Here is a 24,177-nt window from a genome sequence, read left to right as displayed (position 1 = left end):
AAATAAACTGTTGAGCACATGTTTTCTAACATTAAGTGCAGGATTCATCACCTTCTAACCTTTGTGCTCGCCTTATCATCTACTTACATGTTGTGAACGCTCCATCATCTACTAAAATGCCGTGAACGCTTCATCATCTACTAACCTGTTGGGAACGCATCATCATCTACTAACCTGTTGGGAACGCTTCATCATCTACTAACCTGTTGTGAACGCTTCATCATCTGCTAGCCTGTTGGGAACGCTTCATCATCCACTAAAATGCCGTGAACGCTTCATCAGCTACTAACCTGTTGGGAACGCATCATCATCTACTAACCTGTTGTGAACGCATCATCATCTACTAAAATGCCGTGAACGCCCCATCATCTACCAGCCTGTTGGGATCGCATCATCATCTACTAACCTGTTGTGAACGCTTCATCATCTACTAGCCTGATGTGAACGCATCATCATCTACTAACCTGCTGTGAACGCATCATCATCTACTAACCTGTTGTGAACGCTTCATTATCTACTAACCTGTTGGGAACGCTTCATCATCTACTAACCTGTTGTGATCGCTTCATCATCTACTAGCCTGTTGGGAACGCTTCATCATCTACTAATCCAGTGTGTTCGCTTCATCATCTACTAATTCAGTGTGTTCGCTTCATAATCTACTAGCCTGATGTGAACGCTTCATCATCTACTAATCCAGTGTGTTCGCATCATCATCTAATAGCCTGTTGTTAACGCTTCATCATCAAACAACCGATTGTGGACGCTTCGTACATGTAATCTACATATCCGTTTAGTATGCTTCATCACACACGAACCTGTTGTGAACCACTCGTCATTCCGTACATGTTGTACACGCCTCGTCATCTAATACCCTATTGTGTACGATTCATCATCTACTAACCTATTGTGGAAGCTTCATAATATACTAGTCTGTTTTGTCCATGTAATCGTCTACTAACCTTGTGTAAACGCTTCATCAAATGATATCATATTGACTACGCTTAATCATCTACTAATCTATTGTGAAAGCGTCATCATCTACATACATGTTTTGTCCACTTTTCATCGTCTACTAATCTGCTGTGCACTCTTCACTGTCTACTTACTGGTTATGCACGCTTCATCATATACTTTCCTGTTGTGCACGCTTCATAATTTACTAACATGTTTTGAACGTCTTATCATCTACTTACATGTTGTGAACGCTTCTTAAAGGGGCCTTTTCACAGTTTTTGGCATGTTTTGAAAAAAGTCATTGGGAAAATAGTCATTAAATGCTTTATATTGATAAATGTAAACATTGAATCTTAAAAGTTCCAGTAAAAAAATCAAGAATAAAATTTAAAATAGCAAAAAAAGTAGCCGCAGCTGGACTCGAACCAGTGACCACCGGAGTCCAGGAGTAACCTGGAGTAAAAACGCATTAGCCCGCTCGGCTAATCTGCCAAGCATTCTTGGATAAAGTATTTTATGCACTATATCAGCAATCATCGTAGTTTCACAAAATTTAACGACAACAACAGAATACTACAAATTTAATCGTTTCTCGTTGCAACGCTTTATAATTTGTAGGTTTTTAAATCGTCAAAAGGTGCATATATTGGCTAAATTAGACCATGGTAAATGTTCAGTATTACTGTTTCTCCACAAATATCATAACTAAAACGAAAATTTGTGAATCTGAAACAATCTCAATTTGGACAATTTACCAAATCGTGAAAAGATCACTTTAATCAACCAATAGTTGTGAATGCCTTATTACTACTTTCATGTTGTACGCGATTCATCATCTTCTAAGTACTTGTGAACGCTTCATTATCAACTAACAAGTTGTTTACGCTTCATCATCTACAAACCTGATGTACACGCTTTGTCATATACTTACATTTTATGAACGCTTCATTATATAAAACCTGTTGTGAACACTTTATTATCTACTTACATGGTCTTTCTACGTAGTTCGGTCGAGTTTATAATGTTGATTTACTCTACACTATCAAGTCCACGGGGTATTTTAACCAAACAATGATAAATACGGGTCCCGTATGGAAGGTCCCGTGTCTGTACGAAAACAACGCCGAACTCTACCGCGATTAGAAGTTAAGTGTCTCCAGACATACTAGTTCATTTACACGATTAATTTGGAATACATAAAATCAATCAATTATAAATCTGATAAAAAAAACGCATGTCTCGCGTGTCAAGTTTATGTGTGACTACATGCGAGCTAAAGGTATTTAATGGATACTTACATATATATATATATATATATATATATATACTCATACTGGGTTAACTATAGGGTCTGTGATATATTTCCGGAGTGTTGGGTACTTCCCTTTCCCATGCTAGTATCCAACTGAAAAATAGCGTGTTTTATGCGAATTACCTTCAACAACCTATATATTACTCGAAACTTAATATATCTAGTTATTTCTGCAGACAAATAACATATACATTTTTTTACTTTAAACCTCGTATCTGGGTCCCCATGACCCAATTATTTTTTTATATATGTATACTCTGTGATACTTGATACCGACATACCGGGTCCCTGAGATAGTGTCACTTGAAATACGAAACATTGTTTGCTAAAAAATGAGTTGGCCTTGAGCATAGTTATATCTTGCGACACTCGCATTAGAATTGTGGTTAAGATCTTCTCGACCTCAAACTTTATATATTAAATCCTCACGATCAGATGTGTTTGTATTTGTGTGGCCTATGCATGAATCGCTCTGCATGGTTTCCTTGCATTATACATTTAATAACATTTTGAGTCGAATTCATTTTACAGAGGGAATGACACAATGGTGAACTAAATATGTGTTTAATGTTATTTTAATATTTTTTTGAATTTTTGCATTATTTGACTACGTATCGTGTTATTTTCTCCTGTTGCGTGATTTTGTAGTCGCCGGAACTTTTAAAAGCACAATGTCCTTGGTTAAACAATTGAGATAATGTAGGATAGAATCATCCTTGTAGAAATCATTGAATTATATAACAGTGGTGTCCGTGTGATGCAAGCAGCTATAATGAAACAGTTGTCGCTATAACAGTTTCATTGCAAAGATACGTAAAGGTAAAACAGTTGCGGATCGTTAATGGTAAATAGATATGACAACCAAAAACAAAACATTTATAGGATTATTAAATTGAAATGAAAAATAGAAGTCAAACGAATATTTAAACGTTATAACAATATGTATTTACTTATTGTGTTTAAACCTGACGTGATGTCACTCTGGCGTGACACGAGTATAAATGTTTTTTATGATAGCTTCGAAAAGGATTTCAAAGATAATGACTAAAACACGCAGCGATTCCTAGTACAAGAAGAGTACCGCTATTAAGACCACATTGAACACTGTAAATTGCAATTTTTCAAGATTGCATGGTCCCAAAGTATTGAATAAAGAACAAAATACCCTGTTAATTATGAAGTCCGACATGCTATTAAGACCAAGCTGAAAGTAGCGGAACATTACTGTAGTTTTATGTGCCTTCGTGGAAAATGATCCAGTCATCGATATTCGGTCCACTTCCTCATGTCCAACAGAAAGATATTCATTTCGTGCTTTGAACTATTCTGAAGATTTTAGTCATAGTTATGTCATAAATATCGAATAGGGACTTGTAAAACCAGTTCTTTAACTTGCATTATTGCTTCGCAAGAATGGACCTGTAAAAATGCTTTCAAATTAGTTAAAAGGAAGGTATTTTGAAAAAAAAATCTGATTTTGTCTTATAAACAAAAAAAAACAACATTGAATGTGATACATAACCCATCACAGTATCCAATAACAGACGGACGAAAAGATTTGAGTATAGCCTATACCACTTGCGACTGGGTATAATACATAAGAACCTCCAATAACTAAAGGCAGTGGCTAGTCGTACAGTCCCGTACGGCTAGACAAGAGGCTAACCGTACGGCCCCGTACGGCTAGACAATAGGCTAGCCTTACGGCGCTGTACGTATTATAGCCTTTCCTATTGAGATTGTCTAGCCGTACGGCTTATAAAGTATAGAATTGTCATTTAGTTCTGTTAATCAGTAATATGCAGCAAAGACAAATAAGCGCCCGAGCCGATTGTGACGAAGATATTTCGTACATATTTTCCTAAAATAAGGCTAGTATTCCACCAATCCGCATCCGCATCCGTATCCGCGTCAGTATCCGCAAAATCGTTATACGGACGCTATATTCCATTTATCCGCAAACGGATGCGGACGAGATACGGACGGCATTTAGCACGATGAGAGTAGCTGTCATCTAAAAAATAAACTGAAAATCTCTCGAATTCGTGAAAAAATACCCGGAATTATACATCCAACGCAGTTCTGCATATCGTGACTCTGATTATACTTTAAAGTTTAAATGTATGGAAAATCATAGCCAAGGCACTAAAAGAAGATGTTTCAGGTATTTACCATTTGTATCCTTTTACGGACAGAACGATGATTTGTACCTTATATCTACTTAAATTCACGCTTAGCAGCTTGTCCTTCATTATAATTATCTCAATAATTATAATTTTTAGTTTTATCCATATACAAAAATAAAGATACGTTCGACGTATGCGGATAAATGGAATATAGCGTCCGTATATTTTGCGGATACGGATACATTTACAGATAGATGGAATAGTAGCCCAAGAATGCTCACTTGAGCGTTCTATTGCGGACGCCTATTCGCGTGCGGATACGGATGAATGGAATAAGTGCAGTGCATTTCTACTTGTTTTATTTTTTGCGGATGCGGATATGCGGTTGCGGACAGATGGAATAGTAGCCTATAACTGAAGCATTCGTATTTTTAGTTAGTGTTCGTGTGGCGAATAAATGGTTGCAGGAATTTATCAAAGCGCTGACGTCACTGTAGGTGTTCGTTGTTGTATAAGTTTAGACGCAACTCAGTTTAAAAAATTATGTTATAGCTTTTTATATTGCAAGTTTTGAATGGACACAATCCATTCAAAATTATAAAGAGTGTGTCTTAAAGCACAGGTTCAGATGTTTTTTTTTTAAATCATTAATAAAAAATAAATTTTTAGCTTCGTTTTGGGAAAACAGGGCTAAATGCTTATGCATAAATTGTCATCCCAGTACAAGAGACCCTTTAAACATTATAAAATAAGACATGTCGTCCTTGTTTAGCGTGTTTGCATTGCACAAGCTTATCAGTATGCACAGGCTTATCTTATTTGACATGCATTAAGCCCTGTTTTCTCTGAAAGCAGCCAGTATGTGCAGATTTTCAATGATAAACACTAGACTGGCCAATATCGTCTTACAAGCTGTTAAACTCTATTACTCATATACACCAACTGCAGTGCACCAGTGAGTGGTGGACTATAAACAGGCAAATGTGGTGGTTATCTTTCCTAGCAGACGCTAGTAGAATGTGTAGTCTGCTGCAACGGACAGTGGTTGTCTTTCCATGTCATAGTTAAAGGGATCTTTTCACGGTTTGGTAAATTGACAAAATTGAAAATAGTTGTTTCAGATTCGCAAATTTTCGTTTTAGTTATGATATTTGTGAGGAATCAGTATTACTGAACATTAACCATGGTCTAATATAGCCATTATATGCATCTTTTCACGATTTAAAAACCTAAAAATTATAGAGCGTTGCAACGCGAAACGATTGAATAATTTGGAGAGTTCTGTTGTTATCGTTTAAATTTGTGAAACTACGAAGATTGCTTATATCAGGTATAGAATACACCTCTCATGTATGCTTGGCAGGATAGCTCATTAGGCTAAAGCGTTTTTTACTCCAGGATTCCGGGGGTCACTGGTTCGAGCCCTTGTACGGGCTACTTTTTTCCATTTTTAAATTTTATTTTTGATTTTTTTTCTGGAGCGTTAAAAATCCAATGTTTACATTCATCAATATAAAGCATCTAATGACAAACTTCAAAACATGTCAAATCTGTGAAAAGGCCCCTTTAAGGCTTCTACGCACATACCGATTTGCAAAAACATTAGCGTTAGCTGACGCTCACACTAAAAATGAACCGTTAAACTAAATTTAGATTCACATCGTACATGCACGATTTACATGCTGGCGAATTCGACTGTACATGAATTTTCGATTTCAGAATTTAATATCTGGCTTATTTTGCATATATCGACACATGTTCTTCTTAACTTTTATTTAAGTTTATGTTCAAATATATGTTTAATAAGTTGTTTTTTTTATACACATTTTATGTAAATTAATAAATATTTGAAAAAATCGTATAATCTCGCTTTAAAAATTCGTCATCTTTCACGGCTTCCTTTCATGTCATACGGTTGCTTATTTGATTCATTAATTAGTCGACGTTCCTAAGGCGTGAAAAACCTGTATTAAAGAGTTGCGGCATCGATATTTTGAAATTTAATGACGACAGCCGTCAAAGTTACGTTCTAGAAATTGACTTACACACACATAATTTAAATCGGTTTCTAATTTGATTCTTTAATAAGACGACTTTCCTATGTAAGGAGTGAAAACTGTTTTAATTAGTTGCGGCATCGATATTGTGAAATTCAATGACGGCCAAGGTACTTCTCAGAAATGGAGTCACACAAATAATTTAATTGTCGTTCAGACAATGGATAAATATATGGTTTCATACAGGCAATTTATCAGTTCACTGAAAATGGTTGTCTTTAACTTAGACAATATCCATAGGAAAGGCTATACGTACAGAGCCGTACGGCAAACCTATTGTCTACCCGTACGGGGCCGTGCGGCTAGCCTCTTGTCTAGCCGTACGACTAGCCACTGTAAAATGTATAGTTATTTCATTTTCATTTTACAAATGTCTCTAAAAATATATTTAAATTTTCTCTATCATGGAAGTGTCATTTATTCATACAACACATGACAAATTATAACAACAATATATGTTAAAATTATCTGACCCTTGTCAGACGTTTTATTATGAAACTAATAAATGATATGCATGATTGTCAGATTGTGAAATGCTCAATTCAAGTATTATATAAGAGATAAATGGTGACGGACCCATGACAAACAAATAATTGGAGATAGTAGTAACAATCCATCATAAGTTGCAGTACGAACTAAATGATTATCATGAAAATAAAAACTGATTTAACAAGCAAATTCGTTGAATTGATATCCCCCGCCATTATACTTCTGGATACAAGTTATGGCTCTGGACACACAAAAAAAGCATTTTTTTCAAATACAAAGGGTCATAACTCCGCTATTAATCAAGGATGTACAATGCCATTTGGCGTGCATCATCCTCTTATCCATATATATATACTCGTACCAAGTTTCAATGAAATCTGCTAAAGCACTTCCAAGATATGGTTCTGGACACAAAAGTGCCGGACGGACAGACGGAAAGACGGACAATGCCAAATTAATATCCCTCCGCTGTTGGCGGGGGATCACAAAAATTAAGCAAAATTAATTACATACACAACAAGATGCGTTTGTGAAACCCAATGTCCCCGTATATAACGTTTGACCTTGAAGGATGACCTTGACCCTTCACCACTCAAAATGTGCAGCTCCATGAGATACACATGCATGTCAAATATAAAATTGCTAGCTTCAATATTGCAGAAGTAACATAACATGAGCAATTTTGACCCATATATTTGACCTTGAAGGATGACCTTGACCTTTCACCACTCAAAATGTGCAGCTCTATGAGATACATATGCATGCCAAATATCAAGTTGCTATCTTCAATAGTGCAAACGTATTCATAAAATAAGCGATTTGGGCCACATATATTTAACCTCTGACCTTGAAGGATGACTTTGACCTTTCAACACTCAAAATTTGCAGCTCCATGAGATACACATGCATGCCAAATTTCAAGTTGCTATCTTCAATATTGCAAAAGTATTAATAAAATAAGCGATTTGGGCCACATATATTTGACCTCTGACCTTGAAGGATGACCTTGACCTTTCACCACTCAAAATGTGCAGCTCAATGAGATAAACATGCTTGGCAAATATCAAGTTGCTATCTTCAATATTGCAAAAGAATTCATAAAATGAGCGATTTTGGCCACATATATTTGACCTCTGACCTTGAAGGATGACCTTGACCTTTCACCAATAATAATGTGCAGCTTCAGGAGATGCATTTGCATGCCAAATATCAAGTTGCTACTTTCAATATTGCAAAATGTTAAAGTTGGCATAAACAGACCAACCAACCAATCAACAGACCGACAGAGCAAAAACAACATGTCCCCCACTACTATAGTGGGGGACATAAAAATAGACTGATCCTACAAGCAAACCCCATATTTACACAGAACAATGTCTGAATTGACATAAATTTGGACAAAAAACATGCATTTTCCTGGATTTGAAGCACAGACCTTTTGATTGCAAACAACAGTCTTACTTACTAAGACATTTCTGAAAATTACACGTTGCCAGCAAAGTACATTTTTAAATCAGATATGCAATGTCATGTCCTTACCAAATTGTACTAGAGCTGTTTTCACTTCGAGTTTGCAAACAGCCTTAAAATATAAACTAAACACTAGAAAAGAATCTTTAACAAGGGCTGTTTGTAAAACAAGCATGCCCCCCATATGGGCTGTCCGTTGTAGTGGCAGCCATTGTGTGAATACGTTTTTTGTCACTGTGACCTTGACCTTTGACCTAGTGACCTGAAAATCAATAGGGGTCATCTGTGAGTCACGATCAATGTACCTATGAAGTGTCATGATCCTAGGCAAAAGCGTTCTTGAGTTATCATCCGAAAATCATTTTACTATTTCGGGTCACCGTGACCTTGACCTTGTGACCTCAAAATCAATAAGGGTCATCTGTGAGTCATGATCAATCTACCTGTGAAGTTTCATGATCCTAGGCATATGCGTTCTTGAGTTATCATCTGAAAACCATTTTACTATTTCGGGTCACCGTGACCTTGACCTTTGACCTAGTGACCTAAAAATCAATAGGGGTCATCTGCAAGTCATGATCAATCTAGCCATGAAGTTTCATGATCCTAGGCGTATGAATTTTTGAGTTATCATCCGGAAACCATTTTACTATTTTGGGTCACCGTGACCTTGACCTTTGACCTCAAAATCAATAGGGGTCATCTGCGAGTCATGATCAATCTACCCATGAAGTTTCATGATCCTAGGCGTATGCGTTCTTGAGTTATCATTCAAAAACCATTTTACTATTTTGGGTCACCGTGACCTTGACCTTTGACCTAGTGACCTCAAAATCTATAGGGGTCATCTGCGAGTCATGATCAATGTACCTATGGAGTTTTATGATCCTAGGCCCAAGCGTTCTTGAGTTATCGTCTGACAACCACCTGGTGGACGGACCGACAAACTGACATACCGACAGACCGACCGACATGAGCAAAGCAATATACCCCCTCTTCTTCGAAGGGGGGCATAATGAGATAAAAGTGCACTTACAAAATCAAAGTCTTTCATTTTGAAAACCAATAGACAGAATTATAACATATAAAAAGTATACAATCTTCAGTACACTGATCAACAAATTAAAACATTTTAAATCATACAATTTGCATAAAATTCAAAGCTTGATATCTCAAAAACTTATCCACAATATTGAAAGATATTAAGAATCTTACAATCTGCATCATAACTAAAGCTCAATATCTTATAAAACTGATTGACGAAACTGCAACATTTTACAAATTATTTAATCTACAAAAAATGAAAAACTTCATATTTCAAAATTCAACCGACAGCATTGACACATATTTAGAATCATACAAAGTTCAAGCTTCAAATGTCAACTTGAAATGAGTCCAAAGTACACGGACTTTAGTGAAACACTGGTAAGGGATTAAAAAGGCAGTTAACAACAAGAGCTGTGTTCGTAAAACACAATCCCCCTTACTGCGCCGCTTTGAAGCCATATATTCGACCTATGACATTGAATTATGACCTTGACCTTTCACCACTCAAAATGTGCAGCTCCATGAGATACACATGCTTGCCAAATATGAAGTTGCTATCTTCAATATTGCAAAAGTATTCATAAAATGAGAGATTTTGGCCACATATATTTGACCTCTGACCTTGACCTTTCAGAAAATTAAAATGTGCAGCTCTATGAGATACATATGCATGCCAAATATCAAGTTGCTATCTTCAATATTGCAAAAGTTATTGCAAATGTTAAAGTTGGCGTAAACAGATCAACCAACCAACCAACAGACAGGACAAAAACAATATGTCCCCCACTACTATAGTGAGGGACATAAAAATAGACTGAACCTTCAAGCAAACCCCAAATTTACATAGAACAATGTCTGAATCGCCATAAATTTGGACAAAAAACATGCATTACCCTGTATTTGAAGCACAGACCTTTTGATTGCAAACAACAGTCTTACTAAGACATTTCAGAAAATTACACGTTGCCAGCAAAGTACATTTTAAAATCAGATATGCAATGTCATGTCCTTACCAAATTGTAATAGAACTGTTTTCACTTCGAGTTTGCAAACAGCCTTAAAATATAAACTAAACACTAGAAAAGAATCTTTCAGGAGATAAAAGTGCACTTACAAAATCAAAGTCTTTCATTTTGAAAACCAATAGACAGAATTAAAACATAAAAATTATGCAATCTTCATTACACTGATCAACACCATTAAAACATTTTAAAATCATACAATTTGCATAAAACTCAAAGCTTGATATCTCAAAAACTTATCCACAATATTGAAAGATATTAAGAATCTTACAATCTGCATCATATTTAAAGCTCAATATCTTATAAAACTGATTGACGAAACTGCAACATTTTACAAATTATTTAATCTACAAAAAATGTAAAACTTCATATTTCAAAATTCAACTGACAGCATTGACACATATTTAGAATCATACAAAGTTAAAGCTTCAAATGTCAACGTGAAAAACACATCCAAGATATCATTTAAACTAATATACTGACAAAGTTTCAAGAAGATTCATAAGTCCATATAAGGAAAAATGCCCCGCCCACTGGTGGCCATGTTTTTCTTAGCAACTGGAACCAATTTCAAACTTGTCCAAATATCATTGGGACAAATCTTCTGACAAAGTGTCATGATGATCGTACAATAAATATGGCTTCTAGAGTTTTAACAGGGTTTTACTTTAGCCATATAAGGAAAAATGCCACGCCCCCTTAGTGGCCATGTTTTTCCACCAACTAGAACCATTTTTGAACTCATCCAAGATATCATTAGGACAAATCATCTGACCAAGTTTCATAATAATCGGAAAATAAATGTGCCCTACAGAGTGTTTACAATGTTTTAGTAAAGCATGATACATAACCATATTAGGAAAAATGCCCCGCCCCCTGGTGGCCATGTTTTTTAAGCAAACGAAACTATTTTTGAACTAATCCAAGATATCATTAGGACAAATCTTCTGACCAAGTTTCATGAAGATAAGAAAATAAATGTGGCCTATAGAGTGTTAACAAAGTTTTACTATAGCCATATAAGGTAAAATGCCCCACCCCCTGGCGGACATGTTTTTCAACCAACCAGCATCATTTTTTAACTTGTCTACGATATTTTTTGGTATGAATATTCTGACCAAGTTTCATGAAGATCGGAAAATAAATGTGGCCTCAAGAGTGTTAACAAGATTTTACTATAGCCATATATAGCCATATAAGGAAAAATGCCCCGCCCTTTGGCAGCCATGTTTTTCAAGCAAACGTAACCATTTTCAGCTCGTCTAAGATATCATTGAGACCAAACTTCGGACCAAATTTCATGAAGAATGGACAATAAATGTGGCCTCTAGAGTGTTAGCAATGTTTAACTAAAGACATAAGGAAAACTCCCCCGCCCCTTGGCGGCCATGTTTTTTCACTGATCTGGACCATTTTCAAACTCGTCCAAAATATAAATAAAACCAATGTTTTGACCAAGTTTCATGATGATTAGGCAAACATTTTGACTTCTAAAGTGTTCACAAGGTTTCTCTATAGCCATATAAGGAAAACTGCCCCGCCCCTGGCGGCCATGTTTTTCAACGGACCGGAACCAATTTTTAACTAAACCAAAATATCATTTAGACAAACATTTTGACAAAGTTACATGAAGATTGGACTTCTACAGTGTTCACAAGTTTTTTTGTTGTTTTTTTGACCTAGTGACCTAATTTTTGACCCAGCATGACCCAGTTTCGAACTCAGTCGAGGTATCAATGTGACAAATGTTCTGCAAAATTTCATGAAGATCAGACAATAAATGTGGCATCTAGAGTGTTCACAAGGCAAAATGTTGACGACATACAACGCACAACGGACAAAAGGCAATCACAAAAGCTCACCATGAGCATGTTGCACTCAGGTGAGCTCAAAAGTTATGGCCAATTTTAAAGTTTTCAGACGGACGGACAGAAGCAATATATTTAACATTTAACCTTGAAGGATTACCTTGACCTTCACTTTTCACCACTCAATATGTGCAGCTTCACAAGATGCACATGCATGCCAACTGGAGCTTTGTCACAGACGTGACATATACCCCCACATAACGCATTGACACAGACTATTTTGTATGCTGTCTTCACAAAACAAGATAATACAATTTATGGCGATTTTTTAAGAATCATTATGCCATTATCATTTATAGCCATTTTGACCTTTGAACTCTTGAATTGTTTCACATGACAAGCCTTCCAATGACTTTGAACAAAATTGATGTACAGAGTTATTTTAAAATCTTACAATGAATGACATATTTATGGCCCAGACAAGATAATTTATTGCCATTTTTGACCTTTGAACTAAAACTACAACTTTGAGTTTGAAGATATCGACGTAATTCTTTCGCGCGACACACTGTCAAATGATGGTGAACAAAAGAGCCAACGATTTTAAAATCGCACAATAAACAACATAGTTATTGCCCAGACAAGCTCAATTATGGCCATTTTTTACCTTTAAACTCAAATTGTGCCCTTGTTCTTGGAAATATTGACGTAATTATTTCGCCCGACACACTGTTCAATGATGGTGAACAAATGTGCCAAATGATTTTAAAATCTCACAATAAAAAACAAAGCTATGGCCCGGACAAGCATTTGACCTTTGAACTCCCAAGTGTGACCTTGACCTTTGAGATATTGACGTAATTTCTTTTAACGCGACACACCGTTCCATGATGGTGAACAAATGTACCGAGTCATTTAAAAATGTAACGATAAATAATATAGCTATGGTCCGTACAAACTTACAGTTTAAAACATACTAAGTGACCCCATGACCTAGTTTTTGACCTGGCATGACCCATACTCAAACTTGATCTAGACATTATCTACATACAACTACTGACCAAGTTTGGTGAATATCGGATGAAATATCGGGACAGACCGACAAACGTGACTCCTATATAGCCCCCATTACCAATTGTAATAGGGGTATAAATATCAAGTTGCTATGTTCAATATTGAAAAAGTTATGGCCATATAAGTTTTCGGCCAGATGGACAGACTGACTGACTGACGGACAGTTCAACTGCTATATGCCACCCTACCAGGGGCATAAACATATTCCACAGTTCAACAATTCTTTTTCCATTTTTGTTTTTCCATAATAATGTTATGGACCCTTGCCCTTATCTGGGCCACTGTTCTTCCGGTAAGTATTTTTAGGGACCCCATTATTTTTGAGCCAGATGGCATTTTTTTTTCTCTTAATTCATCTCTAAAAAAGTTCATGAAACATATGTTCTCTTCGCTGGCCCACTTTCGTTTCATTCCTTTTCTTGTCCCTGTCCCTAAAACAAGAATAGATATAAAAAATAAAATAGCAATGAGTATCATGTCAGTGTTTTTTTTCAGTTTTGGGGAAAAGGGGTCGGGTCCCCTGAGAGGGGGATAATTCACGTGTAAAAGGGGAAATTTCAATGCTAAGCAAGTAACATACAAAATCAAGTTGTAACACCATAATTCACCATACACAGAGAGAAAAACATTATTCCAACTTTTTTTGTCATCAACATGTTATGTTTATGTTCAAAGATCAACATTTTTTGGCTTTTCTGTGAATTATTTAAACGAGGTATTGATTAAAATTGAACTACACTTCCAAGAGGGGAAATTTTCAAATATTTTTGGGAAAAATATACACTCTAAGCAGCAAACTCATTTGTTCAGTGACTGTAAGCCCTTTATTTTGTTGACTTTTCTACTGAATTGATCCTTGCACACAAAGTATCAACATAAGTCAGTGTTCTGCCGTGGATGCGCCCTTGTGTTATTGTCGCAAAAAACAAATATTTGTCCCCACCCGTTTTCTGTATATGGGTCCGCGGGCGCACATGAATTAGAAATAAAAACTAATCGATTCAATTTGTAAGTCGGTAAAGTAATCGAGTGAATGTGTAACCAGAACAAACTATTTCATTGGACATGACGTCATTTCGCAGCCAATGGGTAATTTATTTAATATTAACACTCTATTTCATTGGTAAGTTGAGATTATAACAACCAATCAGATATCAAGGAAATTTCCGAACCTATCAAAATGGCTTAAAGTGACAGGCCAAAGAAAACAAAATCCATTTTTTTTTTTCCTCCGGCAAGTAAAATTAGAAAATATGACAATAATATTAACAACCCAACAGAGTCTTCCCAAGTCCCAACATCGTTTAGCAATTACGAAAAAAGTCTGCCCCTAAACGTACATTCCAAGAAAATTGGCTTCAAAAATGTCCTTGGTCACTGTTTGACAACAACAAAATGACATGCAGATTGTGCATAAAGCAAAAAAGAAAACGCCTTTACTATCGGTATTTCTAATTATCGAACAAGTACTTTGACATGCGGAGTCCAATGACCATAAATTTTTTCAAAGTTTTGTAAATATGTTGACAACTGTTTGACAGTGTTAAAAAGTTTTTTGAATGTTCCAGTTTTAATAACAATGTTACAACCTGACTGTAAGAAGTTTAAGCACGTTTAAAAGTTCAAGTTAAAGGTTATTAGTTTCCACACATTTAATTCTGCTACAAAAATATTTCTGTGTCCCCATATTTTTTCTTTTTGTCCCCACTTTTGTAATCCTAAAGGGTCCCCAACAGTAAAATTTCACAGCAGAACACTGCAAGTGATACAATGATTGAATATTGTAGAGCAAGGTTTTCCTGATAAAAATGCACAAAACCTGAACATGTTAGGAGGTAAAATGAACTAACTGAAACTGTTTTAACACCAGTTTAAAACAATTTTTCACACATATAAGAACTGACAGTTTGCAGAACTATCATTTCTTGGAAGAACAAGTACTAAACATTAACTTTCATAGCAAACTGCCTACTTTGTACTTTACAAGGACTTTTACAAGCACATTGTTGTAACCCTGTAGATCACAGAGGAGGTCGTCTAGAGCATCACACTTGACTTGGACTACTCATTTACTTTAATACAGTCATGACATAAGACTCTGTCACATAATGATAGAAAATGCAGAGAAACCCGTCTTCAAATTTAGTTCATACCTTGAGGATTTGGCTGCCTCATTTCATCATGGGTCAGACTGGCTGGCCCTTCACTGGCAGCAGTTGACATGGACTCTGAAAGAACCAAAGTGAAACCTGTAGATTGCATATGATCAGCACAGTCAACACTGGCATGTTGCATCATGAGAGGCTCTGACTCCTGTACAGATTCTAGACTGTGGGTGTCTTCAACAGTTGCCTCAATGACTGTAAACATATAATGTCAACAGTGGGGTCTTGTATGTCTATTATCCATTGGTGGATCTTGCTGAAATCTATAGAAAACATGCATGCCCCCCATATGGGCTGTCCGTTGTAGTGGCAGCCATTGTGTGAATACGTTTTTTGTCACTGTGACCTTGACCTTTGACCTAGTGACCTGATAATCAATAGGGGTCATCTGCAAGTCACGATCAATGTACCTATGAAGTGTCATGATCCTAGGCAAAAGCGTTCTTGAGTTATCATCGGAAAATCATTTTACTATTTCGGGTCACCGTGACCTTGACCTTTTGACCTCAAAATCAATAGGGGTCATCTGCAAGTCATGATCAATGTACCTATGATGTTTCATGATCCTAGGCCCAAGCGTTCTTGAGTAATCGTATGACAACCACCTGGTGGACAGACGGACCGATCGACATGAGCAAAGCAATATACCCCCTCTTCTTCGAAGGGTGGCATAAATATATATTGGCTTGGACAACAGAAAATTGTACTAGAATATATAGTCTACAGTTGGGTCATGTCTTTATCATCAATAGATGGGCCTTTATTATATGACAACAGAAATACCATGGGTCAGACTGGCTGGCTCTTCACTTGGCTCCCTCCTATCATGGGTCAGACTGGCTGGCTCTTCACTTGGCTCCCTCCTATCATGGGTCAGACTGCCTGGCTCTTCACTGTCAGCAGTTGACATGGACTCTGAAAGAACCAAAGTGAAACCTGTAGATTGCATATGATCAGCACAGTCAACACTGGCATGTTGTATCATGAGAGGCTCCGACTCCTGTATAGATTCTAGACTGTGGGTGTCTTCAACAGTTGCCTCACTGCCTGTAAACATATAATGTCAACAGTGGGGTCTTGTATGTCTATTATCCATTGGTGGGTCTTGCTGAAATCTATAGAAAACATGCATGCCCCCCATATGGGCTGTCCGTTGTAGTGGCAGCCGTTGTGTGAATACGTTTTTTGTCACTGTGACCTTGACCTTTGACCTAGTGACCTGAAAATCAATAGGGGTCATCTGCGAGTTACGATCGATGTACTTATGAAGTGTCATGATCCTAGGCAAAAGCGTTCTTGAGTTATCATCCGAAAATCATTTTACTATTTCGGGTCACCGTGACCTTGATCTTTGACCTTGTGACCTCAAAATCAATAGGGGTCATCTGCGAGTCATGATCAATCTACCTATGAAGTTTCATGATCCTAGGCATATGCTTTCTTGAGTTATCATCCGAAAACCATTTTACTATTTCGGGTCACCGTGACCTTGACCTTTGACCTAGTGACATCAAATCAATAGGGGTCATCTGCGAGTAATGATCAATCTACCCATGAAGTTTATGATCCTAGCCGTATGCGTTCTTGAGTTATCATCCGGAAACCATTTTACTATTTCGGGTCACCGTGACCTTGACCTTTGACCTCAAAATCTATAGGGGTCATCTGCGAGTAATGATCAATCTACCCATGAAGTTTCATGATCCTAGGCGTATGCGTTCTTGAGTTATCATCCAGAAACCATTTTACTATTTCGGGTCACTGTGACCTTGACCTTTGACCTAGTGACCTCAAAATCAATAGGGGTCATCTGCGAGTCATGATCAATCTACTGACAAATTGTACTAGAATATATAGTCTACAGTTGGGTCATGTCTTTATCATCAATAGGTGGGCCTTTATTATATGATAATAGAAATACCATGGGTCAGACTGGCTGGCTCTTCACTTGGCTCCCTTCTATCATGGGTCAGACTGGCTGGCTCTTCACTTGGCTCCCTCCTATCATGGGTCAGACTGCCTGGCTCTTCACTGTCAGCAGTTGACATGGACTCTGAAAGAACCAAAGTGAAACCTGTAGATTGCATTTGATCAGCACAGTTAACACTGGCCTGTTGTATCATGAGAGGCTCTGACTCCTGTATAGTTGCCTCAATGCCTGTAAGCATATAATGTCAACAGTGGGGTCTTGTATGTCTATTATCCATTGGTGGGTCTTGCTGAAATCTATAGAAACAAGGGCTGTTTGTAAAACATGCATGCCCCACATATGGGCTGTCCGTTGTACTGGCAGCCATTGTGTGAATACGACTTTTGTCACTGTGACCTCGACCTTTGACCTAGTGACCTGAAAATCAATAGGGGTCATCTGCAAGTCACGATCAATGTACCTATGAAGTGTCATGATCCTAGGCAAAAGCATTCTTGAGTTATCATTCGAAAATCATTTGACTATTTCGGGTCACTGTGACCTTGACCTTGTGACCCTCAAAATCAATAGGGGTCATCTGCGAGTCATGATCAATCTACCTATGAAGTTTCATGATCCTAGGCATATGCTTTCTTGAGTTATCATCCGAAAACCATTTTACTATTTCGGGTCACCGTGACCTTGACCTTTGACCTAGTGACCTCAAAATCAATAGGGGTCATCTGCGAGTAATGATCAATCTACCCATGAAGTTTCATGATCCTAGCCGTATGCGTTCTTGAGTTATCATCCGGAAACCATTTTACTATTTTGGGTCACCGTGACCTTGACCTTTGACCTCAAAATCTATAGGGGTCATCTGCGAGTCATGATCAATCTACCCATGAAGTTTCATGATCCTAGGCGTATGCGTTCTTGAGTTATCATCCCGAAACCATTTTACTATTTCGGGTCACTGTGACCTTGACCTTTGACCTAGTGACCTCAAAATCAATAGGGGTCATCTGCAAGTCATGATCAATGTACCTATGAAGTTTCATGATCCTAGCCCAAAGCGTTCTTGAGTTATCATCGGAAACCACCTGGTGGACGAACCGACCGACAGACCGACCGACATGTGCAAAGCAAAATACCCCCTCTTCTTCGAAGGGTGGCATAAATATATATTGGCTTGGACAACAGAAAATTGTACTAGAATATATAGTCTACAGTTGGGTCATGTCTTTATCATCAATAGGTGGGCCTTATTATATGATAATAGAAATACCAAAGGAAATGTTTTGTTTTCCAAAAGCACTTCTAAACGTGTTTTTTTATGCTTTTCGGTATAAGGTATGAGATGTACACAAAATAACAACACACATATCCCCCACTAAAATATGTTATAAGACCTGCTTACAATTTAAATCAGAAAATCTTCATACTTGCAAGTAAGTTATTTATCCTTTAAATCATTAAAATAACTCAGAAACAGAAATGTCTAATTGAGCATATAAACTATTTCATAAGGTGTCCAAATCTAAAGGTATTCCTATACTCCCTTTTTTTTAATGGGCTACCATAACAATGACTCTGTTATGGACCACTTTCATAATACAAATGAACAGTGGCCAATGATCTATCATGGGTATAAATAACTATTTTACCTTCTTGATGGCCATCTTCGTCTTCAATTGGAAGAGGTAAATCTGTAAAAAATGATTTTTTATTTTAGAAATAACTATTTAGAAAAAAATAACCAGAAGTCACTCTTGATACGACAGTAAATATTTTCAATACTTCAAGGTTGTTAAAAAGTATTTTGTTGCATTAGCATTTCTTTAAGAGGATAAACAATTTTCAAGGCACATAAAATAGGTTTGCCTATTTTTACCACGTAAATTTTAGACTTATTGAATTAACGTGGCCAAAACAAGGGCCCCGCCTTTCAAACAATGTTTTACATCGTTTGTCTGTTCTCAAGCGCTCTGTTTTGTTCTGAAGAATGATCCTTCAGTCGAATTACTGACAGCCATAGGAGAGAAAGTAACAAAAATTCTCCATCCCAATTCAGTAAAATGAATTATATTAATAAAATTCTTATAATCAAACCTTCTACTACTATGTCCTTCATCTGCCTTCCCTTCCACTCATTGACTTTACCATTTTCAACAGCATACAACATCAGGGCAACCTATAAAATTTCAAGAAGACCATAATATTCCAGTGTCAACAATACTTCCATCATAACAACAGTAGCAATCCATAGTTCCCTGACCTCACTTTTTATTTCAATATCAATATAATTGAACACAAACGTTGCCATATGCTATTTTGTTGACAGCTTGTGAAAGTCTGCACAGTACCATATTTGTAAATTACACAGCCCTACAAATAATATAATCTCAATTATCTGCCACAACACTTAAAGAAACTAGAGCTTTGTCACAGACGTGACCTATACCCCCACGTGCCCCATCCACACAAGAGAATCTAATTAATGGCTATTTTTAAGAATTATTATGCCATTATCATTTATGGCCATTTTGACCTTTGAACTTAAAGCATGACCTTGACCTTGGAGATATCGACATAATTCTTTCCTGCCACACACCATCCATAACGGTGAACACATGATTTTAAAATCTCACAATGAACAACATAGTTATGGCCTTCTTTTACCTTTGAACAAAGTGTGACCTTGACCTTCGAGATATTGACGTAACTCTTTCACGTGACACACAAGTCATATGACAGTGAACAAATGTGCCAATGATTTTTAAATCTCACAATGAACTACATAGTTATGGCCCAGAAAAGCTCATTTATGGCCATTTTTGACATTTGAACTCAAAGTGTGACCTTGACCTTGGAGATATCGACGTAATTCTTTCGCACAACACACCTTCCAATGATGGTGAAATGTTCCAACTGATTTTAAAATCTCAAAAGAACAACACAGTTATTGCCCGGACAAGATGAAATTCTTTGCGCGACACACCCTCCAATGATGGTTAACAAATGTTCCAAATGATTTTAAAATCTCACAATGAATGACAAAAGTTATGGCCCGGACAAGCATTTTACCCTTGAACTCCAAAAGTGACCTTGATCTAAGTTCTTGGAGATATCGACGCAATTCTTTCGCGCGACACACGGTCCCATGATGGTGAACAAATCAAAACCAAGTCAATTAAAAATCTAACAATAAATGAAATAGTTATGGTCCAGACAAACTTTGTGTTTAAAAGCACTAAGTGACCTTGTGACCTAGTTTTTTTACCAGGCATGACCCATATTCAAACTTGACCTAGACATCATCTAGATACAACTTGTGACCAAGTTTGGTGAAGATCGGATGAAATTTTGGGACAGAAATAAAGTGACTTTTATATAGCCCCCATTACACATAGGTAAGTGGGTATAATTACGCTTTATATTAATGCTAGCTTGTGTGATGTACTGCCTTTAGATATTGCATTTTTTGATACCATTTCAGTAAAAGAACTTAATTAATGAAAAGCTGGTCAGTGACCAAAATTCCCATTGAATAAATGAAGAAAAGCCACAATAATATAAAATAGTCAACAATGGCAACAAATTAGCAGACAACACTAAACAGTATGACAATGAGGGCTAAATAGACAAAAACAACAATAACATGAACTGGAGAGTTTCCACCTTGGCATGGACATTGGTTGTAGCACAAAACACACTCACAACAAGAGATGTGTTTGTAAGAAACACAATGCCCCTACTGTGCCGCTTTTTTTTATTTGACCTTTGACCTTGAAGGATGACATTGACCTTTCACCACTCAAAATGTGCAGGTCCATGAGATACGCATGTAATCCAAATATCAAGTTGCTGTTTTCAATATTTCAAAAGTTATGATCAAACGTTTAAGTTTTGGTAAAGTTTTGGACACACACACACACCTTGACACGCACACACATACAAAGAAAGACAAGCCAAAAACAATATACCCCCGTTCATTCGATCCAGGGGGCATAAAAAGCCATTAATGCAAAGCATACTAGTCAAAGTCAACATCAGATATGGTCTTACTGTGGCTGCCTGTTAAATTATTCTTTCTTTTAGCCCTCTTAGTTACAATATAGCATTTAGTTTTTCAAATATCTGTGTATGGAAATTTAAAGATTTTTATTAATGAAATATATACCTTTGAGAGTTCCATGGTACTGGAAGACAACTGATAATATTCCTTGTGGGTCTTCACATCATGTCCCAGATGCTTTGCAAGCAATTTTAGTTCACCATGAGTCATGTCAAGAATCTATAAAGCATGTTAATTCTTGATTATATTCACAAATATGCAGTCATCATTCCAGTTTGCTGCCAATTTAACAATTTGTTTTGCATCTTCTACAGAAAGATGTACACAAGAAAGCTTTTATCTGTATAGTTGTAGTCATTATGTGCTCCAAATTCTTGAAATCACACCATGCATTTACAGAGTCAAAAAATTTGTAATGTTTAATTCTGAAAAACACAACACGTGGTTTGGTATTTACATGATCCGCCATTTTGAAAATAGCTACTTCCTGTATATATGCCAAATTTATGTTAAATATAACAATTGGGTCTAACAATTTAAAATCAATTATTGGGTTCTCACAGATAACCATTTTCTGTCATACAAAAAGCTGCCAAAATCAAAGGTCTCCATAAAAGTTTTTATTATAATTTATTCACAAATTGATGGCAAGCATATTCAACATAATTACTTATTTCTGTATAAAAGCCGAAGTATACATGTATGTATGTATGCCATTAACTGGAAGAGAATGTAGTATAATTGCTGAAAGTCTAAATAAATATTGTGCCATAATAAAGAAACCTTCAGGTCACAATATCTCATCTGTACAGGGATATGAAACAAAGACCATAATTCTTAAATGGCTTAAGCAATCCCATATTTGCACAACTAGACTTTAGAAGTAATTGTGAACGATTGTACCAGTTTGTAAAATAAAAAATAAGTACTGAATAATAAATAGAAAGTTCAATATTGAACCTTGAATGTTTCAAGAAATGATTTTTTATTTGACAAGGATAACACATTTGCATACATTTAATATGGCCATATTCGAACCAAAGCAAATACATACATATAAAACAACACACACAATTTCTTGATTTTAACAGCAAAGTTTAATATAAAATACAAATCTATGTATCAAAGACTAAAGTAAACAAAAGGACTGCAATGGTCGCTCAAGGTATATTGACAGCAAGTAAGAAATGCTGAACCAATGATTGGCAAATCGCCATGACAAAGTAACCTTGGAACTTTTGAAGAATGTCTTATATGGTACCTGACAATATTTCTTACAATACTTCTTATATGAGACTCAACAGTATTTCTTATATGGGACCCAACAATATTACTTATATGAGACCCGAAAATTAGTGTAAACATGTTTATTCTTATATGGGACCCTACGATGTTATTACTTGTAAGAGGCCCAACAGATAACAGAAATACCATGGGTCAGACTGGCTGGCTCTTCACTTGGCTCCCTCCTATCGTGGGTCAGACTGGCTGGCTCTTCACTTGGCTCCCTCCTATCATGGGTCAGACTGCCTGGCTCTTCACTGTCAGCAGTTGACATGGACTCTGAAAGAACCAAAGTGAAACTGTAGATTGCATATGATCAGCACAGTCAACACTGGCATGTTGTATCATGAGAGGCTCTGACTCCTGTATAGATTCTAGACTGTGGGTGTCTTCAACAGTTGCCTAATGACTGTAAACATATAATGTCAACAGTGGGGTCTTGTATGTCTATTATCCATTGGTGGGTCTTGCTGAAATCTATAGAAAATATATATTGGCTTGGATAACAGAAGGTTTTGCTATTATGTTTACGTGACATGGTTTAGAAAAAAAGGCCATATGAATGTGACAAAAATAAATTGAGTTTTTAAAATGTTCTTAAAGTTCGTTCTTTCCTATTCAGATAATGTACACGTTTTATATGATCAAATGAAAACTTGTTCAAACCTATATTTTGAAGAGATGCTGTGTGAACTCTAAAAATGTTTTTATATCAATGCAACTATTTTGACGATATAATTTTGCAAGAAGTTTTGTCTGTTGTTTATTACTATACATGTAATATGGCCAATTTGTATTGTTACACGTTCTAAATTAAATGAATTAGCATAGTGATTAAATTTGTGTGATGTTTGTAAAATAATTTTTAAACGTCGGAAAATAATGCATATCTTCAAACGTCATTTCTCCGTTATTTGACGTTCACACAAAAGGGGCCTTTTTCAGAAACGCGCCACATATATAAATATATAGTCAACAGTTGGGCCTTGATATTATTATCCATTGGTGGGTCTTACTGAAATCTACAGAAAAGTATATTGGACATTACAACTGAAGTTTTGCTGTTATGTATATCATAAGTTATAGTTTTTTGTTTTTTTACAGTGTATATTGGTTCCTCTACCCAAACAGTGCACGTATGACCAAGAAAAATTTGACGAGGAGTAATATGTGCACTGGAGGGGTAGAGGAACCCATATACACTGTGACAAAAAATTATAAACAATTTTATAATACTTCAAATTCTTTAAAACAGCCAAAAATCCTTCATTTAACGGACAAAATCCCTTTTTGCCATTCAAGATGTTAAAGACAATATCCCACATGCCGCAACCCTTAATTGATGAGTAATAGAAGGGTGGTCGTTTTTACGTAAATAG

At 36.4% G+C, this 24,177-nt stretch overlaps 1 protein-coding gene across 4 annotated transcripts; it reads right to left on the bottom strand.

The window, feature by feature from the left end:
• Positions 1–6,910: 6,910 nt before the first annotated feature.
• On the bottom strand, positions 6,911–23,087 carry LOC127857093 (cytochrome c1-like). 4 transcript variants are annotated; one of them, XM_052393453.1, is made up of 8 exons: positions 22,946–23,087; positions 21,620–21,733; positions 19,549–19,630; positions 19,104–19,145; positions 17,449–17,580; positions 16,311–16,442; positions 15,516–15,590; positions 6,911–13,793 (listed from the first exon to the last, which is right to left on the bottom strand). In XM_052393453.1, exons 1-8 carry the CDS (start codon positions 22,946–22,948, stop codon positions 13,576–13,578), a joined length of 798 nt encoding a protein of 265 aa, XP_052249413.1. In that variant the 5' UTR covers positions 22,949–23,087; the 3' UTR covers positions 6,911–13,575. The 4 variants fall into 4 exon arrangements, with proteins under 4 accessions (XP_052249413.1, XP_052249416.1, XP_052249415.1 ...); XM_052393456.1 differs by lacking the exon at positions 16,311–16,442; XM_052393455.1 differs by lacking the exon at positions 17,449–17,580.
• Positions 23,088–24,177: the final 1,090 nt, after the last annotated feature.

Source organism: Dreissena polymorpha, chromosome 14, assembly GCF_020536995.1.
Source record: "Dreissena polymorpha isolate Duluth1 chromosome 14, UMN_Dpol_1.0, whole genome shotgun sequence".
Lineage (NCBI taxonomy): Eukaryota > Metazoa > Mollusca > Bivalvia > Myida > Dreissenidae > Dreissena > Dreissena polymorpha.
Note: the sequence above shows the minus strand (reverse complement) of the source record. Positions and strands in the feature narration are given on the sequence as shown.